The following is a 20,000-nucleotide window of genomic DNA, read 5'->3' as shown; positions in this document are numbered from 1 at the left end:
GTGTGGGAGGGAGGGTGGTGGTGGTGGGGGGGTGGTGATAATTTGGTATATAGCCGTGTAATCCCGCCTGATTTCATCTAATACCCCCGGTCCGACGCAACGGCGTGCGCGCACATCCCCCGATGTGATAATAGCGCGTTGTGAAATCCAGCCAGCTCCAGTTCAACTAAAGCTTGGGATGGAAGGATGGTGGTGGTGGAGCTGGGGGACGGTGTGTGTGTGTGTGTGTGTGTGTGTGTGTGTGTGTGTGTGTGTGTGTGCGTGTGTGTGTGTGCGCGCGCGCGCTCTGTATAGGCTTCAGGGGTGCAGGGGGGGGGACTACCAGTGCCATAAATTCATCCGCAAAAAAAGCCAGGGACTGATTTAAGAAGGATTTGGAGATAACCCCCATCGGAAATAAACGCATGAAAACCGAAAACATAGAAAGCTATATTTCTTTTTTAAAGCTCTGGACGTGTTTTACCCGATTTGTTTGTTCAAAACATAAAAAATCTCTTATTGTTTTGTTGTTTCAACCACAAAAAAATTAAGAATTCCTTAAGTAACAAAAGCTGCAGAATAGCAGAACCAACGGGAGAAGTTAAAGGCCAAACAATGAACAATACACATGTATTAATAACAGTGGGATCACTATGAATCCTTTTGCCTATTTATCAAATTACATCAAACTAAAAATCATGCCGTTTCAGGCAGGTAAAAATGTTTTTTAAATTCTCCCACTGATGAGTTAAATCCACCGGCAAATCTCCGCGCATAAATAATTCTGGAGTTGATTATACTCGGTGGATGTTTTGCTTATGATGACTACAGGCGAGAGAGCAGATCCTTTCATTGAAAAAAACCAGAACATGACGGTCAGGGCCTCTTCCAGCTCAGGTTGAACATATTTGATGGAGCATTTTAATTCTGACTCTGTGAATAACGACGGTAATGTCAGTTTGCGCGGAGCGTCTTTTACGCACGGGTTTGGGGGAATTATGACAAAAGCGAGGATAGAGGCAGGGATAAATTAAAGGTGTGTGTATATGTGTGTGAGTGTGTGTGAGTGTGTGTGTGCGCGCGCGATTGGGGGGCTGATTTATCTCAGGAGCCCCCCCGGTCATTTCCATATATTAAAATGCGCCGCCAGTCACTCAATTTCCCCGGAGCTGTCGTGCGTGTAGGGAAGGCGCGCACGTGACCACCGGCGGTCTGATGCCCTGTGGTCCCTCCGCTCCTTTCACGCTCCTTACAAAGCCGAAATTCCCCCCGTTTTATGAACCATTATCAAAGTGCGCCGCTGTCCATTCACTCGCTGCGTGTAAGTGCCGAGTATATGGGCTGATCAAAGTTGTAGGCGCCTTAACAAGCGAGTAAAAGTGCTGAATACTGGAAATAAAGTTAAAGATGGCGGAGTGTGGCCTACATATGGAGCAGAATATATACACTGTGATATCATACCTGAGTGCGGCCTGTGGCTCCACATTCACTTCTGCAGACCTCCCCCAATTCCTGCGTTCTCAAGATTAAGAAATAAAAGATTAAATGTGGACACACACACACACACACACACACACACACACACACACTGCTGAACCTCCACATTAAACATGTACCCTGACTGATTTATGATGGAACCGGCGACGCGCTGCCATTTACATATAGAGATTCCCCTGCGCGCTCCCCGAGTCCGAGCAGCTCTACGGGCTTTGATCAATGTCCTGCCTTGACTTGGAGTGTGTGTGTGTGTGAGTATGTGTGTGTGTGTATGTTGGGAGGGATGGATGGGGTGGGTTGTATAAAGTCGTAGAAGGAGGAGGAGGAGGAGGTACGGAGAGGAGGAGATGGGAGGAAAAGAAAAGGGGAGAAAACATTCTTTGTTGTTAACAGATGGAGCGGGGTGTAGGGAGAGGTCAAGGTTACTGCTCTCGGATGTGCGCGTGTGTATGTGTGTGTGCGTGCGCAAAAGGGCCCCTTTAAGTGTGGGCACCAATTGGTGAGGGCATGGGCTCCTCTACTTGTTTCTCTGATGCACGCGGCTCACGTTCACAAGTCTGTTTCCCGAGACATGACGTGTCTATACAACTAAACTGCAGCAGTCAACACGTTTAACGTAACGCGGGCGACTGTTGCACCAGACACCACAAGTCTTTGGTTCAGGCAACAAGAAGCACCGGGGTTGTGGTTTAGGACGGAACTGTGAACATGTTCTGCATTAAACTGGATCTTTCAACAACCATAACCAAAGTGCAGTGAGAGTCTGAATCGAACCATAAAAAGGTTTAATATTACGTTATTGTCAGTTAAGTTTTAATATCGTAAGTATGAGTTCGGGAAGGAAGCAGGAAATAAATTCGTGACTTGTGAAAATATTTGCTGATTTGTTTCATATAAGGCGACTTGCCAAATTAAGAGCATTTCCTTATTGGGTCATTTGTAGTAGACATGAGTTAATCTTTCACCATCCAACCGCCACGGCCCGAAACCCATCGCTCTTTGTGCGTAAAAGGCTTCTGGAGACGTGCAGCTTTGGCAGTTTTGGTGCCAGGAGTTTTGCCACATGACGCCAGTTTTGCATCCTGTCAACAGACCACACGCCATAAAAGCTGAAAATAGACACCAAGTGTACGAGACAAAGTCCCAGTTCTTTCTGCTGAGCTGCTTTTAAAGCGCGGGCGCACCTCCGAACACTCCGCCGTGTCACCCAGCCTGTAAAGGCTTCTACTGTTACTGGGTCGGGTTGCATGGGCGCGGTGGCCGCCTGTTGCCATCCAGACACCAACGAGCCGCGCAGGACATCCCGAAGCCCGGGGAAGAAAGCGACCATTCTCCCGATTATACCCCTAAACACACCCTTTTCTCTCCAAAAGAACACCCAGGAAGTGAAGCTCACTGGGTTGTGGAAGTGTTTATGGGCAGCTCTTTAACGCGCGTTTATTACATGGATGAGAAGGGAGGATGTTTTTTTTCCATGTCTCCATCACTGGCACAATTTTGTGTAAATCTTCAAATCAGCGCAATGGCCCTACAATAACTTATTTTCATGCAAACACACAAGTGTCCAAATTAGGCAAATAAAATACACAAACCAACACAAAGTTCAACACAACGCTACCAACTGAAAAAAAGCTAACACATTTCTAAATCGATTCGCTGAAGCGCCACTTGGTTTCAACAAGTTTCCATTTGAAAACGTTTATTCTTCTCTGTATAATTTTACATCCTACGTCGGATGGAATCCCGTTAAATACTTGGCTTCTGAGCGCAGAGGAAATAAATGATACGGCTCGATAATAATAAAAGTTTATGTCCGGCCCTTTTACGCACGCAGGCTACTTCAAATGATTATGGGTGAAAGAATCCACACATCTATTTGCATGATCATTTTTCAATCGGCGTCATGATTAAAAAACACAACGAACGAGTGAAGAGTCGTTGGATCTTTGCGTAAAATTATATTAAATCACACACATTCTCTGTGAGCTTCCAACCCGGCGGCCGAACCTTGACGCATGCACGGGCACTAACGGGATAATCACCCCTCTGCGGGATAATCGCCGTGCACGCGCGCTCACACGCACACCCACACCTGAGCACACTGACACTCTGGGCTGCACACGGGTCCGTCTATAATAAGCCACGCAGCGAGTTGCAACCTGCAAAATATTTCACTCACTGGTCATGCATTTTTTCCTCCTTGACGCTGAACCTCCTCCTCCTTCTCCTCCACTCCTCCGGCTCTCTCTCTCCATTCTCTTCCTCTATGTCCCCCTCCCACACTCGCCACCCCCTCCTTCTTTTTTTTCCCTGTCTAGCCTCCCCCCTAACACCACCCCCACCCCCTCGGTATTAAGTGCGCGTCCTCTTCGGTCAGTGTGAGTAGCTGCAGGTCCTCGGAGCGCAGCCAGAGTCGCCGGAGCCGCCGGAGCCGCCGGAGCCGCTGGAGCCGCCGCAGCCGCCGCCGCAGCCGCGTCTCCTTCCCCGGGCTGCTGCTCACGCTGGAGCCGCCGCTGCTGCTGCAGGTGCCTGCTCGGACGAACTGTCCGTCTTCTCCTCCTCATATATCATATATCATCCCCTCCTCTGTCCCGCACCTCGTCCGCACAGCACCGGTGTGTCTCCCCATCACGCACCGTGTCCCTTCACTTCACGTGTGCGCTCTGAAACCCGCGGATCGCGTCGGGCTGCGCTGCGCCTCCGCCGTTTTAAGCCCCAGCGTCTTATATTACCAAACCCCCTTTATTACAAGAGTATTTACAATCTCTCCCCACTCCTCTCCTCCTCCTCCTCTTCTTCTTCTTCTTCCTCCTCCTTCTTCTCCTCTCCACCCCCCCTCACCATCAACACACACCCTCCCCTGTTACTGTATGCAGCCCGAACCTGAGGCACATCTGAAAGTTATTACACGGGGCGCATATGGGCCCGTGCACTCCCACGGTCTGCGATGTGGATTTCACGCAGACAGATACGGAGACAGACAGACAGACAGACAGACAGACAGACAGACGGACAGACGGACAGACAGACAGAGAGGGGGCTCTGAACCCTACAGTGCAAAATGTAATCTGCCCCCATCGATCCATCGATCAAGACCCTTACTCATAAAACTGGTACAGCTTGCGCTCTTGATCGTGGAGTGACTAGATTTTAATTTCGGTCACAGAAGCTCGTGCTTATGAGTCAAGAACACACACGGATTCCTCCGGTTTCTTAAAATAACTTCAGACAACATGAAAACACAATGACACACTTCTGCTGAGTTGTGAGAAATTCATCGATTCTTTCAAGTAGAATGGCACAAATATTTTTTTCCTTACAGGCAAATCTTAAAAACAAACCACGTTTACCCCCAGTTTATTATAAGGTTTAATGAATGTTTATAATTATACCGTATCTGAAGATATAATCTGGATCATGACAGTGATAAACTACAATAAACATGTATACATTTAACAGAATTCTCCCTGCCTTACGGGGCTGGGGTGTGATTATTACCTGAGTGCACCGCAGACCACACAGTGCATGTAAAGCATATGTGAAACCACCCAGGTTATAGCCTGTGCCTACATTGCTGTTGCTTGTTCGACCTGTCTGTCCTGTTCGCTGCAGCCGGAGAGTTTACAGCCCGCGCGCTCCTTCACTGTTAAACACGTGCATCTTCTCTCTCTCTCTCTGTCTCTTCAACATAGCCTTTATGCGCACGCGCTTTAAGGACACAAACACATTTACGCACACGCGCGCGTGCGTCCAGGTGAGCTTGTGCACAGCTTTGAGCGCTTTTCTCAGACTGAAACACGCGCACACAAACACACAAGCACACACAAGCACACAAACACACACCCGAACACACACTCTTCTATGATCTGTAGTATATGCAGCGGTATTATATCCGCCCTCCAGTGCGCTCCTGTCCGCGGCATCTCTTGCCCTGTTTTGCGTCCACCTCTCTCTCTCTCTCTCTCTCTCTCTCTCTCTCTCTCTCTCTCTCTCTCTCTCTGCATATTGCTTTCATTAGACATCTCTGCCTCTCTCTCTCTCTCTCTCTCTCTCTCTCTCTCTCTCTCTCTCTCTCTCTCTCTCTCTCTCCCTCAAACACACACACTCCTCCCTCCCTCCAAATGCCTCTTGTCCGGCCCCCTGATCTCTGTGTCCATTGGCTTCCACCGTGTCTATTTCTCATGTCCATGCCCCCCTCCTCTCTCTCTCTCTCTCTCTCTCTCTCTCTCTCTCTCTCTCTCTCTCTCTCTCTAATGACCGTCCATTGGTGTTGTTATTGCGCGTCCCGTCCGTCCCTCCTCCCACTCCCACTCCCACTCCCACTCGGGTGCCTCGGCCCTGCCCATGTTTTTGTATGTCGGGTGTCCGTCCACCGCCTGACGTTCAAGTTCGCCCGGAACGTCACGTCCGTGCACTTGAACTTGCACGGCTCAGAGGGGAGGGGGTGAGGGGGGTGGGGGTGAGGGAGGGTGGTAGCGGGGGGCTTTGCCATTTTTTCCATCTCTCTCCCCTTCTCTCTCTCTCTCTCTCCATCCACCTCTCTCTCACTCTCTCTCTCTTTTTTCCTCAGCTCTCCTTTCTCAAAAAAGCCATGACGGCGATCCCGCGATCCATCTTCGCCTCCGCGCCATCTTTGTGTTATTTCTAATTTATTTTTGTTTTTTATTTTTTTACATTTTGGTCTCGTGGATGTCAGAGGCGTTGGATGAAGATATTTTCTTGCCCCACCGGAGTCTCCTCTGTAACCCCGGCTCTCCCCGATGTGATCCGCGCTGAACGCCGCCGCCAGCAACCATGTCTCGCCGCAAGCAAGGCAAACCCCAGCACTTAAGCAAACGGGACTTCTCGCGTAAGTAGAGATGGAAAAGGAAAGAAACAAAATTGTCACATTTCTGGCTCCTTTTCATTGCACTCAGCAAACGGGGATGGGGGGTGGTGGGGGAGCAGCAGCAGCGCAGGAGCTTGTGGACACCGGACGCTGCGCTCGGACCCGCGGTCAACTGGACTTAACACCGTGAAGAGAAAGTGCGACATCCTCGTGCGTAAAAAGCCGCTCGGAGATCCCCCTCTCGCAAGAGAGAGAAAAAAGTTTTGTGTGTCGGTTTGTACCTTCTCTGGTACACGGTGCGTTCAGAGGCTGTAACGTGCACTCGCTTGCTGTGGCTCCGGTGCCCCCCACGGTCGCCCCGGTCAGTGGAGACGCGCGGGGCTCCCGGTAGCAGAGCGCGTCCCCTCCGCGGAGGTTTCGTGGAGGATCGACCCCCTTCTCCTCACCCGTACCTCCCCCACCGGAATATTTGTCTGATAGTTGTGCAGGTTTCATCTGCTCCCTCCTTCTATTTTGGGATTATTTTCAAAAAAACTAACAAACATACACACAACAACTTGGAGGTGGATGTTTGGATCGATGGGGGAAAAAGTGTTTTACAACTGCCCCCTCCTCTATCAGCAGCAGAGACAACACAGATCGATTTGTTTTACACACTTTTAAAAATTCCTCATGCCTCGTATGTAAAGGCATGTTTATTGTTTAGTTTAGATGAGAGCTTCTCTTCCTGAAACACTCCAGAGTCTGTGCAGCTCAGAGTAAGAGACACAGCAACAGGACAACAGAAAGCACAGTCCTGTTTTATACAACAGCACAAATTTAACTAAAGATTACGTTGCTTCTTGCACATGTAAGGTGAGACACAAATTCCAGGTAGTGTGCGGCTGCAGCATGTGAGGAGAAGCGAGCGGATTCCAGCAAATGTTTAGTTGAGGATCCGTTTTTACGCACGGCGTTTCTCTTTCCACAAACTTTCAGTGTAATTATTTTAGTGAACTGGATTCATTGAGTCCCACGAGTGCAGATGAGTGTGTTTGGAAACTGCGGGGCGAGTGCCAAAGTGGCGTTTATCAGCGCACCATGTGTCGGTGCCGTGCGCCACTCCGGAGCGTTTCAGCGAGTGCAAGTGGCTCCAAACATAAGTCAAGAATATATTTGGGCATGATTACGCACCGTTGCTTGATCATGTTTCGATATGTTGACTAGCTGTCGCCTGTGTTTGCTTTGGAGAGAGAGTGAGTGTGTGTGTGTGACTGTGTGGGTGTGTATGGGTGTGTGTGTGTGTGTGTGGCAGCGGCTGGGTGACAGCTCAGTCACCATGGCCATGAGCCGTCGCTAGGAGGCAGAGCGCGATCAGAAAACCCAGCGCTGAACTTGAACCTGATCAGTTTCACCGCAACCCCTATCTACACGGGCTGCTATTTGGCGATCTCCTCAGAATAAAGGGAGAGTGCACGAGAGACAGGACACGGGGGAGGCGGGGGAGTCAGGGGGAGGGTTGAGGGGGACCCCATCGCCAAATTTACAATTCCTCTTTAATTACTTTAAAATCCACTTTTCTTCTCACAGTGTTTCCCTTTTTGTTCATCACATCTCAACAACATGCAGGCGGCAAATCAGCATATGCATCTTCACTGTAATATTTCTTCAGACCTCGCCTTTCCCCCCCCCCCCCCTCCCATTAAACCTTACACCACACGCGCACACACTCACACACACGTACACAACCACACGCGCCACACACATTTCATTTTGCATATAGATTCACATTTGTTACCAGTGGAGCTCAGATTTCCGGCCTGTCTCTCTCAAGCAAACATCCAGCCCTGATTATTTCTTCTTTTCTTCTTTTTTTATCGTCCCATATTTTCATTCTCTACATTTCTTGCAATTCTACGTTTTCATGACATAATTTTACATCTCCTACATCTCCATGATATGGATGAATATAAGTAGTAATCAGTGTTTTCCAATGTTACATTTCCTCCTCCACAATAATTTATATTATGGGTGATTTCCATATTTCGACACAATGGACATAAATTGCAGATGTCAGTTTCAGGGAGTGCAGCTGCTAAGTTTTCTAGTTGTGTATTTCTTAGAGTTCCCATCGTCAGGTGCAACATTTAACAAACTGTTTGATAAAATGATTTCTAATTGAGAGTACATTTACACCTTTTAGTTTTATTCTCTCTCCTTCAGGAAATGTGATTAGTATCTCATGTGCTGATGTGTGAAGTGAGTGCAGACACACAATCCGTCATTATTCCATTTAGCTGCACTGCCTTAAAAATAGATACAAATAAGAGATTTATACGTGTTCCACTTTTCATTTGAACTTTGTGCATGAAAAGCTGCTTTGTATTTTTTTTTTAAAAACCATATTTAGCAACAAAATGTTTTATCAAACCCTGGATATCCGCTTGTCAGCTCAACTGTAAAAGTGAGGGGCTCATGCAGCTTTCTTTAATTATTTCTTCTTGTTTTATTTTGCGAATTTAATGCCCCCTGTGTGGCGTTGTGTTGACCTGAAGTTAAATCAAAGTGGAGAGGGGTACGGGAGGAGGAAGGGGAGATGGGTGGGTGGTGGTGGTGGTGGAGTTGGTGCAAGCCAGGAATTTATCACGTTATCTCCATGTCCCAGTTTGCGCACAGATGTCGCGCAGGATTGCAGCGTTCAAGTGATATTTCCTTGAGGGGATGTCGTCCAAATTCAGACGCTATCTCCCCCTTTCTTTCTCTTGTTTCTCTCTCTCTAGCTCTCTGTCTCTCTCTCTCCCTCTCTTTCTCTCTCTCTCTCTCCCTCTCACACACACACACGCGCTCACACACACACTTGCACATTCCCCCACACACACACTTTGTTACACATGCATGCACCGGAAACCCCATCCCCTTTTATCAGACAAAATCTGTACCAATCACCCAGACGGTGAAAATTAAAATCTATTTTTTGATTCTCAGTGGTTTTAAGTTCATTAAAATGTGAAATTGGCTGCTGAGTAAAGAAGGTCAACATGCATTAGGCGGCTAGCGCAGAGTCAGACTCTTCACCTTGGACTGGAAGATTTTCCTTAAAAGAGGGACAGTGAATTATGTTCTCCCGTTTCACTCGTCTAATTCAGCGGCCCGCTCTGTTCACACTCATCTTCCTCCACTGAGCCTGACAAAAGGCTCCTTAAAAAAGTAGTCAGGAGTTAATCCGGCCTCGGAGGGGTGAGGAATCGGGTTGAACAGCTCATTTTGGGGGCGATTTCCCGCTGTACAAGCAGCTGGTATCCAAGAACTATAAGTCGGGCACATGTAAGTGAGAGCGGGGGAAGAGTTTTTCTTCTCCCTGACACACGCTCTCTGTTCCGCCTGCATTCTCTCCCCTTCATCCCAGCACATGTGTTGGACATGTTTGTGACAGTTTCCCTTCTGCTGATTACAGGATCAAACCCTGTACAAACAAGGTCAGGGAAGTGAAGCTCATCCTTATAGTTAGTGTTTTGGTGAACGCTGTGTGGAACCATCATTTTCTAAGTTTCCCCTGTCATTGGGTATGGAATTGTTATCTTTGATGAATCTGATTTGAGCTTTGCAGCTATTCAGGATATTATTTCCCACCATTTATTCTTATGATGTGTGTTCCAGATCTGTTTGCATTGTAATCATTTTTCCTGCATTACATGCATTTCTATCATTACAAGGCACATTTTCTCACCCCCTTATTGTGTGTACCACATGGCAGGCTTTCATTTAGCTCAGCCTCTTAAGTCTCATCCTCTGAGAGACAGAATCAGACTCTTCCTTGTCATCCATTCCCTCAAATACTTTTAACAATAGGTTTCAATTACAGAAGAGAAATAGAAAATATAAACATGTTGTTTTTTTCTGCTTAGAGTAAGTGTCACCTTCTCATTTACTGTTTTTTGAAATCTCTCTTTTCTCTCACCCTCCCATCTTCTTCCTCCTCTCTGCTCGTTCCCCCCCTCTGCCTCACCAGCAGCCGAGCCCCTCTCCGCGGCCATCGTCTCATCGGAGGAGCTGTCGGAGCGCTGCTCGGTTCTCTCTGAGGAGAGTGGCAGCCTCAACGGGCATCACCCGGTCTCGACCGTGGGCCGGCTAACCCGGCTGAGTCATGACGCTCACCCGACTCTGGAGCAGGACCTGCTGACCTGCGGCCAATGCCAGGCCACCTTCCCCCTGGCGGACATCCTGCTCTTCATTGAGCACAAGAGGAAGCGATGCCATGGGCCACCCTGCCTGGCCGTGGGCCGTGGGCTGGACAAGCCCCCCTCGCCCTCCCCAGGCCTGGCCCTCACCCCGTCCCCTGCCATGAATTCCCTGCGCAATCGCAGTCGCAGGCCTGTGGAAGTGGGCGTCCAGGCCACGCTGGCAGACGATGACGATGACCGGTTCTTGTTGCCCAGAGGGATTTGTCCGAAACAGGAGCCCCTCCCAGGTAATAATGCTGCTCTCACACCTGCCAACACACTGATCACCTCTGGCTGGATTTTTACAACAACTGCTGCACAAAGAAGCAGCAGCTTTACTGAAGCAAGGGCTGTCAGATGTGTATCTGCTTATGTGGAGTAAATTCAGATTAGAATCTGACAGAACAAAGACAGAGATGATAAGTAGTGCAGTCTTTCCCTCAAACATTTTCTGAAATGTTACTTGTCCCGGCATAAACCTTCTCCTGCAGCTTGGAAGAAGCATTCAGGGTCCAGATTCTTTTTTTCTTATCGGCACATTGTCATTTTGGTCGTACGTGTTGCAATGGATGGCTGGACGTTTGTGGTTGTGTGTGTTTTTTTACAATGTCAGGCCCTTGCTGTTGTATCCCTGATGCATTGTGTGTACGTGCGTTGTTGTCCGACAAGCCAGCGTAGTCTGCAGTCTAGCATACATGTTGCCTACGAGTGTTCCTCCATGCCTTGTGGGGGCTGTAGTCGTCTGAGAATGTTTTTGGTGGAACACACAAATGCCAATCCTGGTTATGGCAAGAAATGGGATTGGCTGAGATTTGCTTGAGGGTGGGTGTTGTCAGACAAACAACAACAAAGGGACGTCACAGGTGGGGAGGAAACCCACGAGAATACGCCTCTGTTCTCTTTCAGAGATGACACAAAACCACGCACACTGGTTTGATTTAGGATAGCTGTCTCTGTCTGTCTGTCTGTGTGTGTGTGTGTGTGTGTCTGTGTGTGTGTGTCTGTATTGTCTTTTTGTGTACTGACTCATGTAGAGGGGAGTGTGTACGTGTGAGTGAGAGAGAGCGAGAGCGAGAGAGAGTGTAAGAAAATATAACGGACCCAACTTTGACCCGATTCAATGAATTCAATGCAGATACTGTGTGTGAGGGTGTAAGTCTTTGTGTGTGTTTGAGTGTGTGCGTGGGAGAGAGTGTTTGTGCGTGTGTGTGTTCTCCCAGTTTGCCCAGTTTCGCCCTTTTGACCATGGTGACCAAATCCCACATGCAAAGAGACATGGGTGACCTTGACTTTGTGGTACAACTGGTCAGTGTTTTAGTGCAGTTGGAGATGTTTGTGTGAGTGAGTGTGTGTGTGTGTGTTTGTGTGCGTGTGAGTGTGTGTGTGTAGATGCAGGGGTATCACTAGAACTGGTTGAAGGAGTGTTTTTGTGTGTGACTTTCAGTCTGGGGAGTAACTGTAGCCTCTTCCTGGGATTGGGTGCGCAGAATGTGTGTGTGTGTGTGTGCGTACGAATGTGTGTGTGTGTGTGAGAGTGTGTGTGTGTGTGTGCGAGTCTCTCTCTCATGTGGCCCTACCAGATGTGTCCCGCTCTCGGTGTGGTTTCCCCCCCCTTCCACTGCCACATCTTACCCAACTAAATGCAGCCCAGCTCTCCATCTCTCTCATTCTTTTCCTTCTCTGACTTTATCTTCAAACCAAATTTCATAGGTAAAATACACGGATTTAATTCCAACTCTTCCCTTCCGTCGCGAGAATCGTCCGAGAGGAGCGAGGGAAAAGCCAGTTTTAGTTTTGCTCATGGAGGGAAAGTCATTTATTTAAAGCGTCTTAACACCACTAATTATTTGTTGCAGTGCCATTCTTTTTTTCTTCCTTGTGAATTTTAATTAGCAGTAGTTTTTAGTGGCGGGCTGCCTGTACTAAATTAGCTGTTACAGAGTGAGAGGAGGGGGGAGAAAAAGAGCAGCAGAAACACACGAGCAAAACACACTATTTATCACTTAGCTTGTTGAACGCAGCTCAGGAATCATAAATGTTGTAGTTTGTTTTCCATTTTGTCTTTATGCGTAAGTGGAAATAAGCACAGTGAGCTGCAGGAAGCCTCGCCGATCATTTCAGATTCCAGTTCCCACTATTAAAATCTACAGTTACAGGAAGGGAAGACGAGGAAAATGGTTCTCAATTAAAGATGTTTTTGACCTTTGACCTTTGTCTCTCGGGAGACACTATGCGTCAGCTGAAAGGAGTTAATGCAACTTGAGAGCGTGCATCTTTTTTAAAAGTCAAACCTGCTTGTCTCTCTCTGCTGCGATTATATGTTTCAGCACACACCCACACCCCTACACACACACACACACACACACACACACACACACACACACACACACACACACACACACACACACACACACACACACACACACACACACACTCTCACTCTCAGACACTCACCAGCTAAACTGGGTTATTAGAGCGATTTACATCATAATACAGGCGTCTGGCTGCTTCAATAGCGTTGTGTGTGGGAACGTCTTGGTAGGAACAGCTGTACACTCAGACAGGAGAAGAAAACAGGGCCGCAGCGTTATATATCTTGTCCGACGTTGACGTCAAGCTGAGCAGCAGACAGACCGAGTGTTATTAAATGTTTGCTGTTTGAGACGTTCAGCCCGACAAGGAAAAAAAGGAGCAGATCTTAAACTGTCCATCTGCGCAATGAATTCATCGTTTTATTTACGTCCCGTCCCCTGTAAAGCGATGCTGCCTTTGGATGGTCTCTCGGCCGCTGGACACACACCAGCACAAACACAACCTCACCTCCTGAATTTACGCAACATGTTAATTCTGGTAGCCGATAATTAAAGCCAGTATTTTCCCCCTCCTCCTCCTTCTCCTCCTCCTCCACCGCATCGACCCCAGCTTTCATCCTAATTGACCCCAAACTGTCACGGTGAAGTAAATATGTGAAAGACATAAAAAAAATAAATCTGCTGGAATTTCAGTTGCGATTAAAACCGTCCAGAAGCATTCCTAATCACAAAAAAAGGAGCAGAGGGAAGAATGTGTGTTTGAGTGTGTGTGTGTGTTTCTTATTTATAAATGCCTTGCATGGTGTGTGTCTCGTAGCTTTTCCTCACAGTGTGCGAGGCCTCAGCCACTCAGCCAGTGAGATGCACTTAAAGAATGTATGGAATATTTAGAAAATTCATCAGTTCATGCCTCTATTTTTTTTTTACCCCATAGACATTACATATGCATGTTTATAATACATTGTCATAGTAACATTATTTCTTTTGGGGTTAGGTTTTAATGTCAGTGTTCAATCTCTAGTGATTTTAATCGGTAAAAATATCTCACCCCAACGCATAATTTTCAATTCCTCCTAAATTTCGAGGGATTTACTTACTAATCCTGATAATAATTATGATAACAATAATACGAATAATTAAACATGACTTCTTTGAATAACCCAGGGAGTATTTTTCAGCTCATGTTGCAGGAAATCGGACATCTCATCCTTCATCTCGACAAATGTCGCCTGTTTTTTTCCCTGAATGCATCTGCCTGTGTAATGTGATGGCTGTGTGTGTGTGTGTGTGTGTGGCTGTTTGTTGTGAAATGTGTATCAGCGTTTATGGTCAGGGGGCTGCAGAGCTGCTCCGGCTGCTGCGAGGCTCAGAGGAACACAAAGCGTTGGACTTGTGCCGGATCGCTGCTATTTACATATCAAACAGCTCCGATCGAGGGAGCCGAGACATTACCTGTGTGTGTGTGTGTGTGTGTGTGTGTGTGTGCCTGAGCGAGAGCACTGTACAGGCAAAATGCCGATCAGCCATGCAAAAAGGAAGCATACCCGCCCACACACACACACACACACACAGACACACACACACGGTTAGTACTCTCTCTCTTGCCCATTTATTCTATTAATCCCTGACTGAGATGAAAATTCTGATTATAATCCCCGAGGCGCCCCTCATTCAGAAACAGCATCACTAATGTATGTCTCAAAAGAGAGAGGTTTGCATGTGTGTGTGTGTGAATGGCCATCTCCCTCTCCCTCTTTTCCTTTTAAAACGAAAAGTGGATGTGATTTAAAAAAAAAAAAAAATCTTGGCTTGAAAATTGAAAATTTAGAATTAATTCTCTGTGGATTACTTCCAGAGCACATGCGATCTCTGCTGTCCAGTTTGCCGCCTGATTTCTCATAATTAGCATCAAGAATTTAATCCTGTCCTCTGTGGAAAAATCAGCGATAATATGTGTGTTAATGAGCTGAAATTGATATGCGGCCAGTGCACGCGATTATTCATCTTATTGACCAGTGATTTGCGATAAACTCTAAATTAGCCCACCAATATTAGCTCATTACCAGAGATGTTATCGATGCTTGTATGTGATGACAAATCCAGACATTTCTTGGGAGTCTTTTTTTATCAGCCGCACTTTTTTTCTGTCCCTAAAATATCTGGTTTCCACTCCCTCGTTCGTCGGGTCATTCCACTGAAGAGTGGTCCTGGCTTTGAGCCTCATTGTTAGTCTATGATCTAGTGATTAGCAATTAGCTTATCATCATTGGCTAATGCCACGCACCTCAATACACATTAGTGCATTTTTAACACCCGTTTATTGTCTGGCTCGGTGTCAGATCTCTCTCTGTCTCTCTATCTCATGTCTCTTCTCTCCCTCATCTCCTTTTTTTTTTCCATTTTCTCTTTTGGCTCACATGTCTGTCTCTCGCTCTCTCTCTCTCTCTCTCTCTCTCTCTCTCTCTCTCTCTCTCTCCCACTGCAACATTAGCAGTCAATGCAAATCCGGGACAGCCGGTTCATACTGAGTCAATTACAGTATGTTTGGTATGCGTGCTTTCATGCTGTAGCACATCCCGACCAGCCTACAAAGAGATTTCACACACTGGCTGCCATTACTAATCTATTGTTGCTCTCCCTTTTTCTGTCTGTCTCCCTTTTTTTTCCCCCAACGTGTAAGATTTTATTTAGTGGACTCAAGTGCAGCATTTGAACTCTTGCGTTTCTCCCAGAGCGCGCCGACAATCTGACTGCGTTGGCATTTTGACGGAGCTTTGCCGAATGTAAACACCATCCTTTGTGTTGAGAAATATCAGTGGCTGGATAACAAATTCAGCCGGCCGCAGGAATGACTGGAGAAGCTAATAATCTGTCACCAAGGCCAATGTTTTATATTCTGCGCTCGGAAAAAAAAAAACGGAAAAAGAAACAAACCCTCTGTGAGCTGCGTATCGGCAAAACTGTTGATTACTGTGTTCGTTTGCAAAGAAACTCCCTGCTGACAAAATTTGGGGATAGTATTAAAAAAAAGAAGTGTTTTGTATCGTTGAGAATAGAATGTGGACTTCACCTATGTGAGTTCAAACCTGCTTTTCTCTAACTTGTGCTGGGGGAAGTCCAGACCTGTTATCCTGTTTGTGATGTAATGCTCACGGCACACACATACACACACACACACACACACACACACACACACACACACACACACACACACACACACACACACACACACACACACACACAGACACACTCGTAGTAGAGCAGCAGCATTGGAAAGCTAAATTGAAATGTAGTCCTTTTTTTCCGTCTTGGTTCTTCCCTCCTTCAGTAATTGAATATTGCACTTTGATAAAGTTACGAGGGCCCACGAGAGGCAGCCTGAAAAAGGAATCGTCAAAAATCAAAGCAGGAGAAAGTGATATATCCCGTCCCTTGGTCCTGATCATAGGTCGAGCTTCACAAACGATGCATCCTACATTTCCCATAATGCAGCTAATATATTCTTTTAATCCTCCTCGTCCCGTGAAGGCCTACATCTTTAAAACTCTGCAGCCTCAGACTTCATTTTCTCGGACTTAACAAAGCTCCTCCATAGCCACAGAAGACTATATACCACTCTTTTGTCAGGCGTAGTAGAATGAACACAGACGAGTAAACTGATCTTTTATCGGAGAATCCTCTTAAAATTAGTCTGAGCTGACCTAGGAACCGCTGATGTGCCTCTGGGCAAGACAATGGAGAGGATCAGAGCTATTGACCTTTAATGAGACTGTTGACCTTTCTGTGCAGAGGGGTAGAGTAGAGGAAAGAGAGTTTCCCCGTGGAAACAGTTCCTCCAGCCTAAATGACCATGTAGGTAGTTAATCCCTGACCTCAGATACGACCCAGCGGAGAGAACCTGCGGCTGGTGCAGCAGACACGAGGTTAAGATTATGGAATGGTCTCGGTTTGGTTAGATTTCGGCACAAAAACTACTCGGTTAGGTTATGGAGAAACACACGTCAGTCTGCTGTGTGAAATTCATCCGCCTCACATGACTGTCGGTTTAGAAACATAGACCTCGTCACTCCTCTGTCATCTGACTTCCTGATACAGTCATAATTATGGAGCTGTTTTTCTGGAGAAAATAGTCTCCCTGTGGTGATCAATAGACTCACCCTTTTATTTTAGCGGCTGGATGGTAACAGCAAATTATTTCTGTCCCCACATTGTTTTTATTTTTTTCCCCGTGCGAATCACACTAATCACTGAGCAAATGATTTCATATGGATTAATGTCACAAAATAGATGCTATTATCACTGTGTGACAAGTGTTTTCTCTGCGAAACCGCCTGGTGACACAGGAAGTGATGCATTTTACATTTTCAGTGGGTTTGGAATGAACAGAGGAGGAGCGGGGCATGAGAAAATGGACTTCCTTTTTACTCTATTTACTGTCTGCCTCTCTGTGTGGAGTGAGGAAATCGCGTTCAATAGACCCTCACGTTATTATGTTTGTGATTTGATCAGGTTTGACAATGAAAATGATATCAATCAAGGCAGAAAAGGATTTAATATTGATAAACGTTACAAAATGCAAACTTTTTAAAACGGAATCTGACGAGTCTTTCTCAGACAAATACCCTGGTTGCGCGGCGGTGGTTTTGCATGCATGGAGAGTTTGGAATAAATAGAAGACGAGCAAAGGCACGGGCAGCAATCACCATCACCACCTCCACCACGGATGAGCAGACAACAACAACAACATCAAAGGGCGAAAAAAAAAAAAGGGAAAAAAAAATATCCAAGGGAAAGACATCACGCTGCCCACACGCTTTGATTGACAGCTAGTCCCTGGGAAGTGCGGCACAAACACGCCACGGCGACGACGACCGAAGATGGAGACGGATCTGTAGAAAACAAAAGATCTCCCAGGCTGCAGCGGTCGGCAAAGCATCCCGACACAATGACAACAGCAGAGAACAATAAGACATTAAAACAGCCATGTGTTATTTCCCTGTTTGCACTATTTACAGCGGCGGCAGTGTGTAGGGTGATGTGTGTGTGACGTCAAGCGGACTACTGTACGCACTCGGTGATGGAGGACTGTTTATTGATCTGGCTCTTTGTGTTTATGCGAGTGATTCGACATCCACGCTACATTTACTCCTTGGTGGTGAGAGGGAAAGCTGCTGTTTTTGGCTCCCTCACTGTTCGCTGTGTGTGAGTGTTTATTCCCGTGACACACACACACGCGCACGCACACACACACACACACACGCACACACACACACACACGCACACACACACACACACACACACACACACACACACACACACACACACACACACACACACACACACACACACACACACACACTGGTCTGCTCATGGGGTGCACGTGTAACTCAACTCTCTTATTATGTTGAAGGCCTGTTCATAAAACTGTTTATACTCTACAAAGCTTATTTATATAGGCCATTGGATTACAGACTAGCTCGACACACACACACACACACACGCACGCACGCACGCACACACACACACACACACGCACGCACACACACACACACACACACACACACACACACACACACACACACACACACACACACACACACACACAAATATGTTCAAGTCCCACTGGCTTGAACTGTCCATTCATCAGTCTCTTTTTATGCACCTGCCATTACAACATGCCTACATAAATGTCATATGTATGTATGTGTATGTATGTTTGTTTATATTTTGGTTTTGTGTGTGTGTGTGTGTGTGTGTGTGTGTGTGTGTGTGTGTGTGTGTGTGTGTGTGTGTGTGTGTGTGTGTGTGTGTGTGTGTGCTGGCATTGTGTGCTGGCATTGTGGATGCATGCAGGACATCCGCTGGTTAAGTGTGCCAGGGCTGAGCTGGCAGTGTGTGTGTGTGTGTGTGTGTGTGTGTGTGTGTGTGTGTGTGTGTGTGGCCAGTATGTGTAGAGGGGCCTGGCTCCTTGCTCTGGTTTCATGTTTCCCGTTTGGCTGAACTACTACTACAACTGGAAACACACACACGCTGCGAGTGTGTGTGTTGATAAAGTAGAGTAGATACCGTGTATGAGTGGGTCGAAGTCTTTTATTTTGGCATGGTGAGGGTCTTCCTCTCCCTCCCAACACCTTGCATCCTTCTGCTCAGCAAATGAAAATTATCTTTTGTGCCAAATTAAGTCTAATACATCCTCAAAGCAGGATAACATATGTAATTCCTATGATCTCAGGCAGGACGTTTTTTTTTTTCCAACATACGGCTCATTGCAAACAGACCAGACAACCCTGACCACATCTCACATGTGATTATTCCTGGATATTATAGCGTTCTATGATATTAAATTCAGTGTCTCTGAGATTTGGACTCTCAGTTGGACAAAACCAATCTGAAAACGTCAACTTGAGCTGTGGGAGGCTTTGATGACCCTTCTCACCATTTCCTGATACTTAATAGACCAACAATCAGTCAATCAAGGAAATAGTCATGTAAACCAGAAATGATTTTTCGCTTTGCTGATGAAAGGTGACATTTGAAAATCAGTTTACCACATAATGTCTCTTTGTCTTTTCTTGCTCTCACACTGTGTGTGTGTGTGTGTGTGTGTGTGTGTGTGTGTGTGTGTGTGTGTGTGTGTGTGTGTGTGTGTTTGTCTGTGCCTGTGTGAGTGTGTGTCTATGACAATGCTGATAATGTGGTTTCTTATGTTGCAGTCTTTGGCACAGTAGTTCCTAACCTGAGGTCTGGACCCCAGAGAGGCACTAAACACACACAGTACTCACAAAGATGCACCAGTACACAACCGTGCATGTGCACAACCTACAAAAGTGACAAGACGATTAATAAGATAAAAAAAAAGAAGCAGATTTCTACTTCACCAAATCATGTTTCTTTATTTAGTTTTGTTTCATTGAGAATAAATGACCATCTGAAATGGGTTCAACTAAAAGCAGAGGAAATGATCACTCGTAACTAATAAACATAGGCCTTTATAAAACTGGTGATGGGGTTGTTGGTGGAAACCAAAGCAAAAAAAAGGGAACCACTGGTGTGTGGAATTATTTTGATCCGGCTTCAATATAGCATCGCATTTTTAGTACTTTCATCACATCCTGACACCGGTGTTTTCAATTTGCAGGCGACATTTCCTGTTATATATATATATATATATTTATATACAGCACA

The 20,000-nt window shown here is 46.4% G+C and overlaps 1 protein-coding gene across 2 annotated transcripts in view; it reads left to right on the top strand.

Moving 5' to 3' along the window:
* The first annotated feature begins 5,969 nt into the window (after positions 1–5,969).
* bcl11aa (BAF chromatin remodeling complex subunit BCL11A a) overlaps positions 5,970–20,000 on the top strand; it is a 52,190-nt gene continuing 38,159 nt past the window's right edge. The window contains exons 1-2 of one of the 2 annotated variants that reach the window (XM_035173345.2): positions 5,970–6,325; positions 10,296–10,751. In XM_035173345.2, coding sequence (XP_035029236.1) covers positions 6,271–6,325; positions 10,296–10,751 — 511 coding nt within the window. In that variant the 5' untranslated portion in view covers positions 5,970–6,270. Of the gene's footprint in view, positions 6,326–10,292; positions 10,752–20,000 lie in introns of both variants that reach the window. The other variant, XM_035173344.2, reaches the window with a different exon arrangement.

Source organism: Hippoglossus stenolepis, chromosome 12 (assembly GCF_022539355.2).
Source record: "Hippoglossus stenolepis isolate QCI-W04-F060 chromosome 12, HSTE1.2, whole genome shotgun sequence".
In the NCBI taxonomy this organism is placed as follows: domain Eukaryota; kingdom Metazoa; phylum Chordata; class Actinopteri; order Pleuronectiformes; family Pleuronectidae; genus Hippoglossus; species Hippoglossus stenolepis.
Note: the sequence above shows the minus strand (reverse complement) of the source record. Positions and strands in the feature narration are given on the sequence as shown.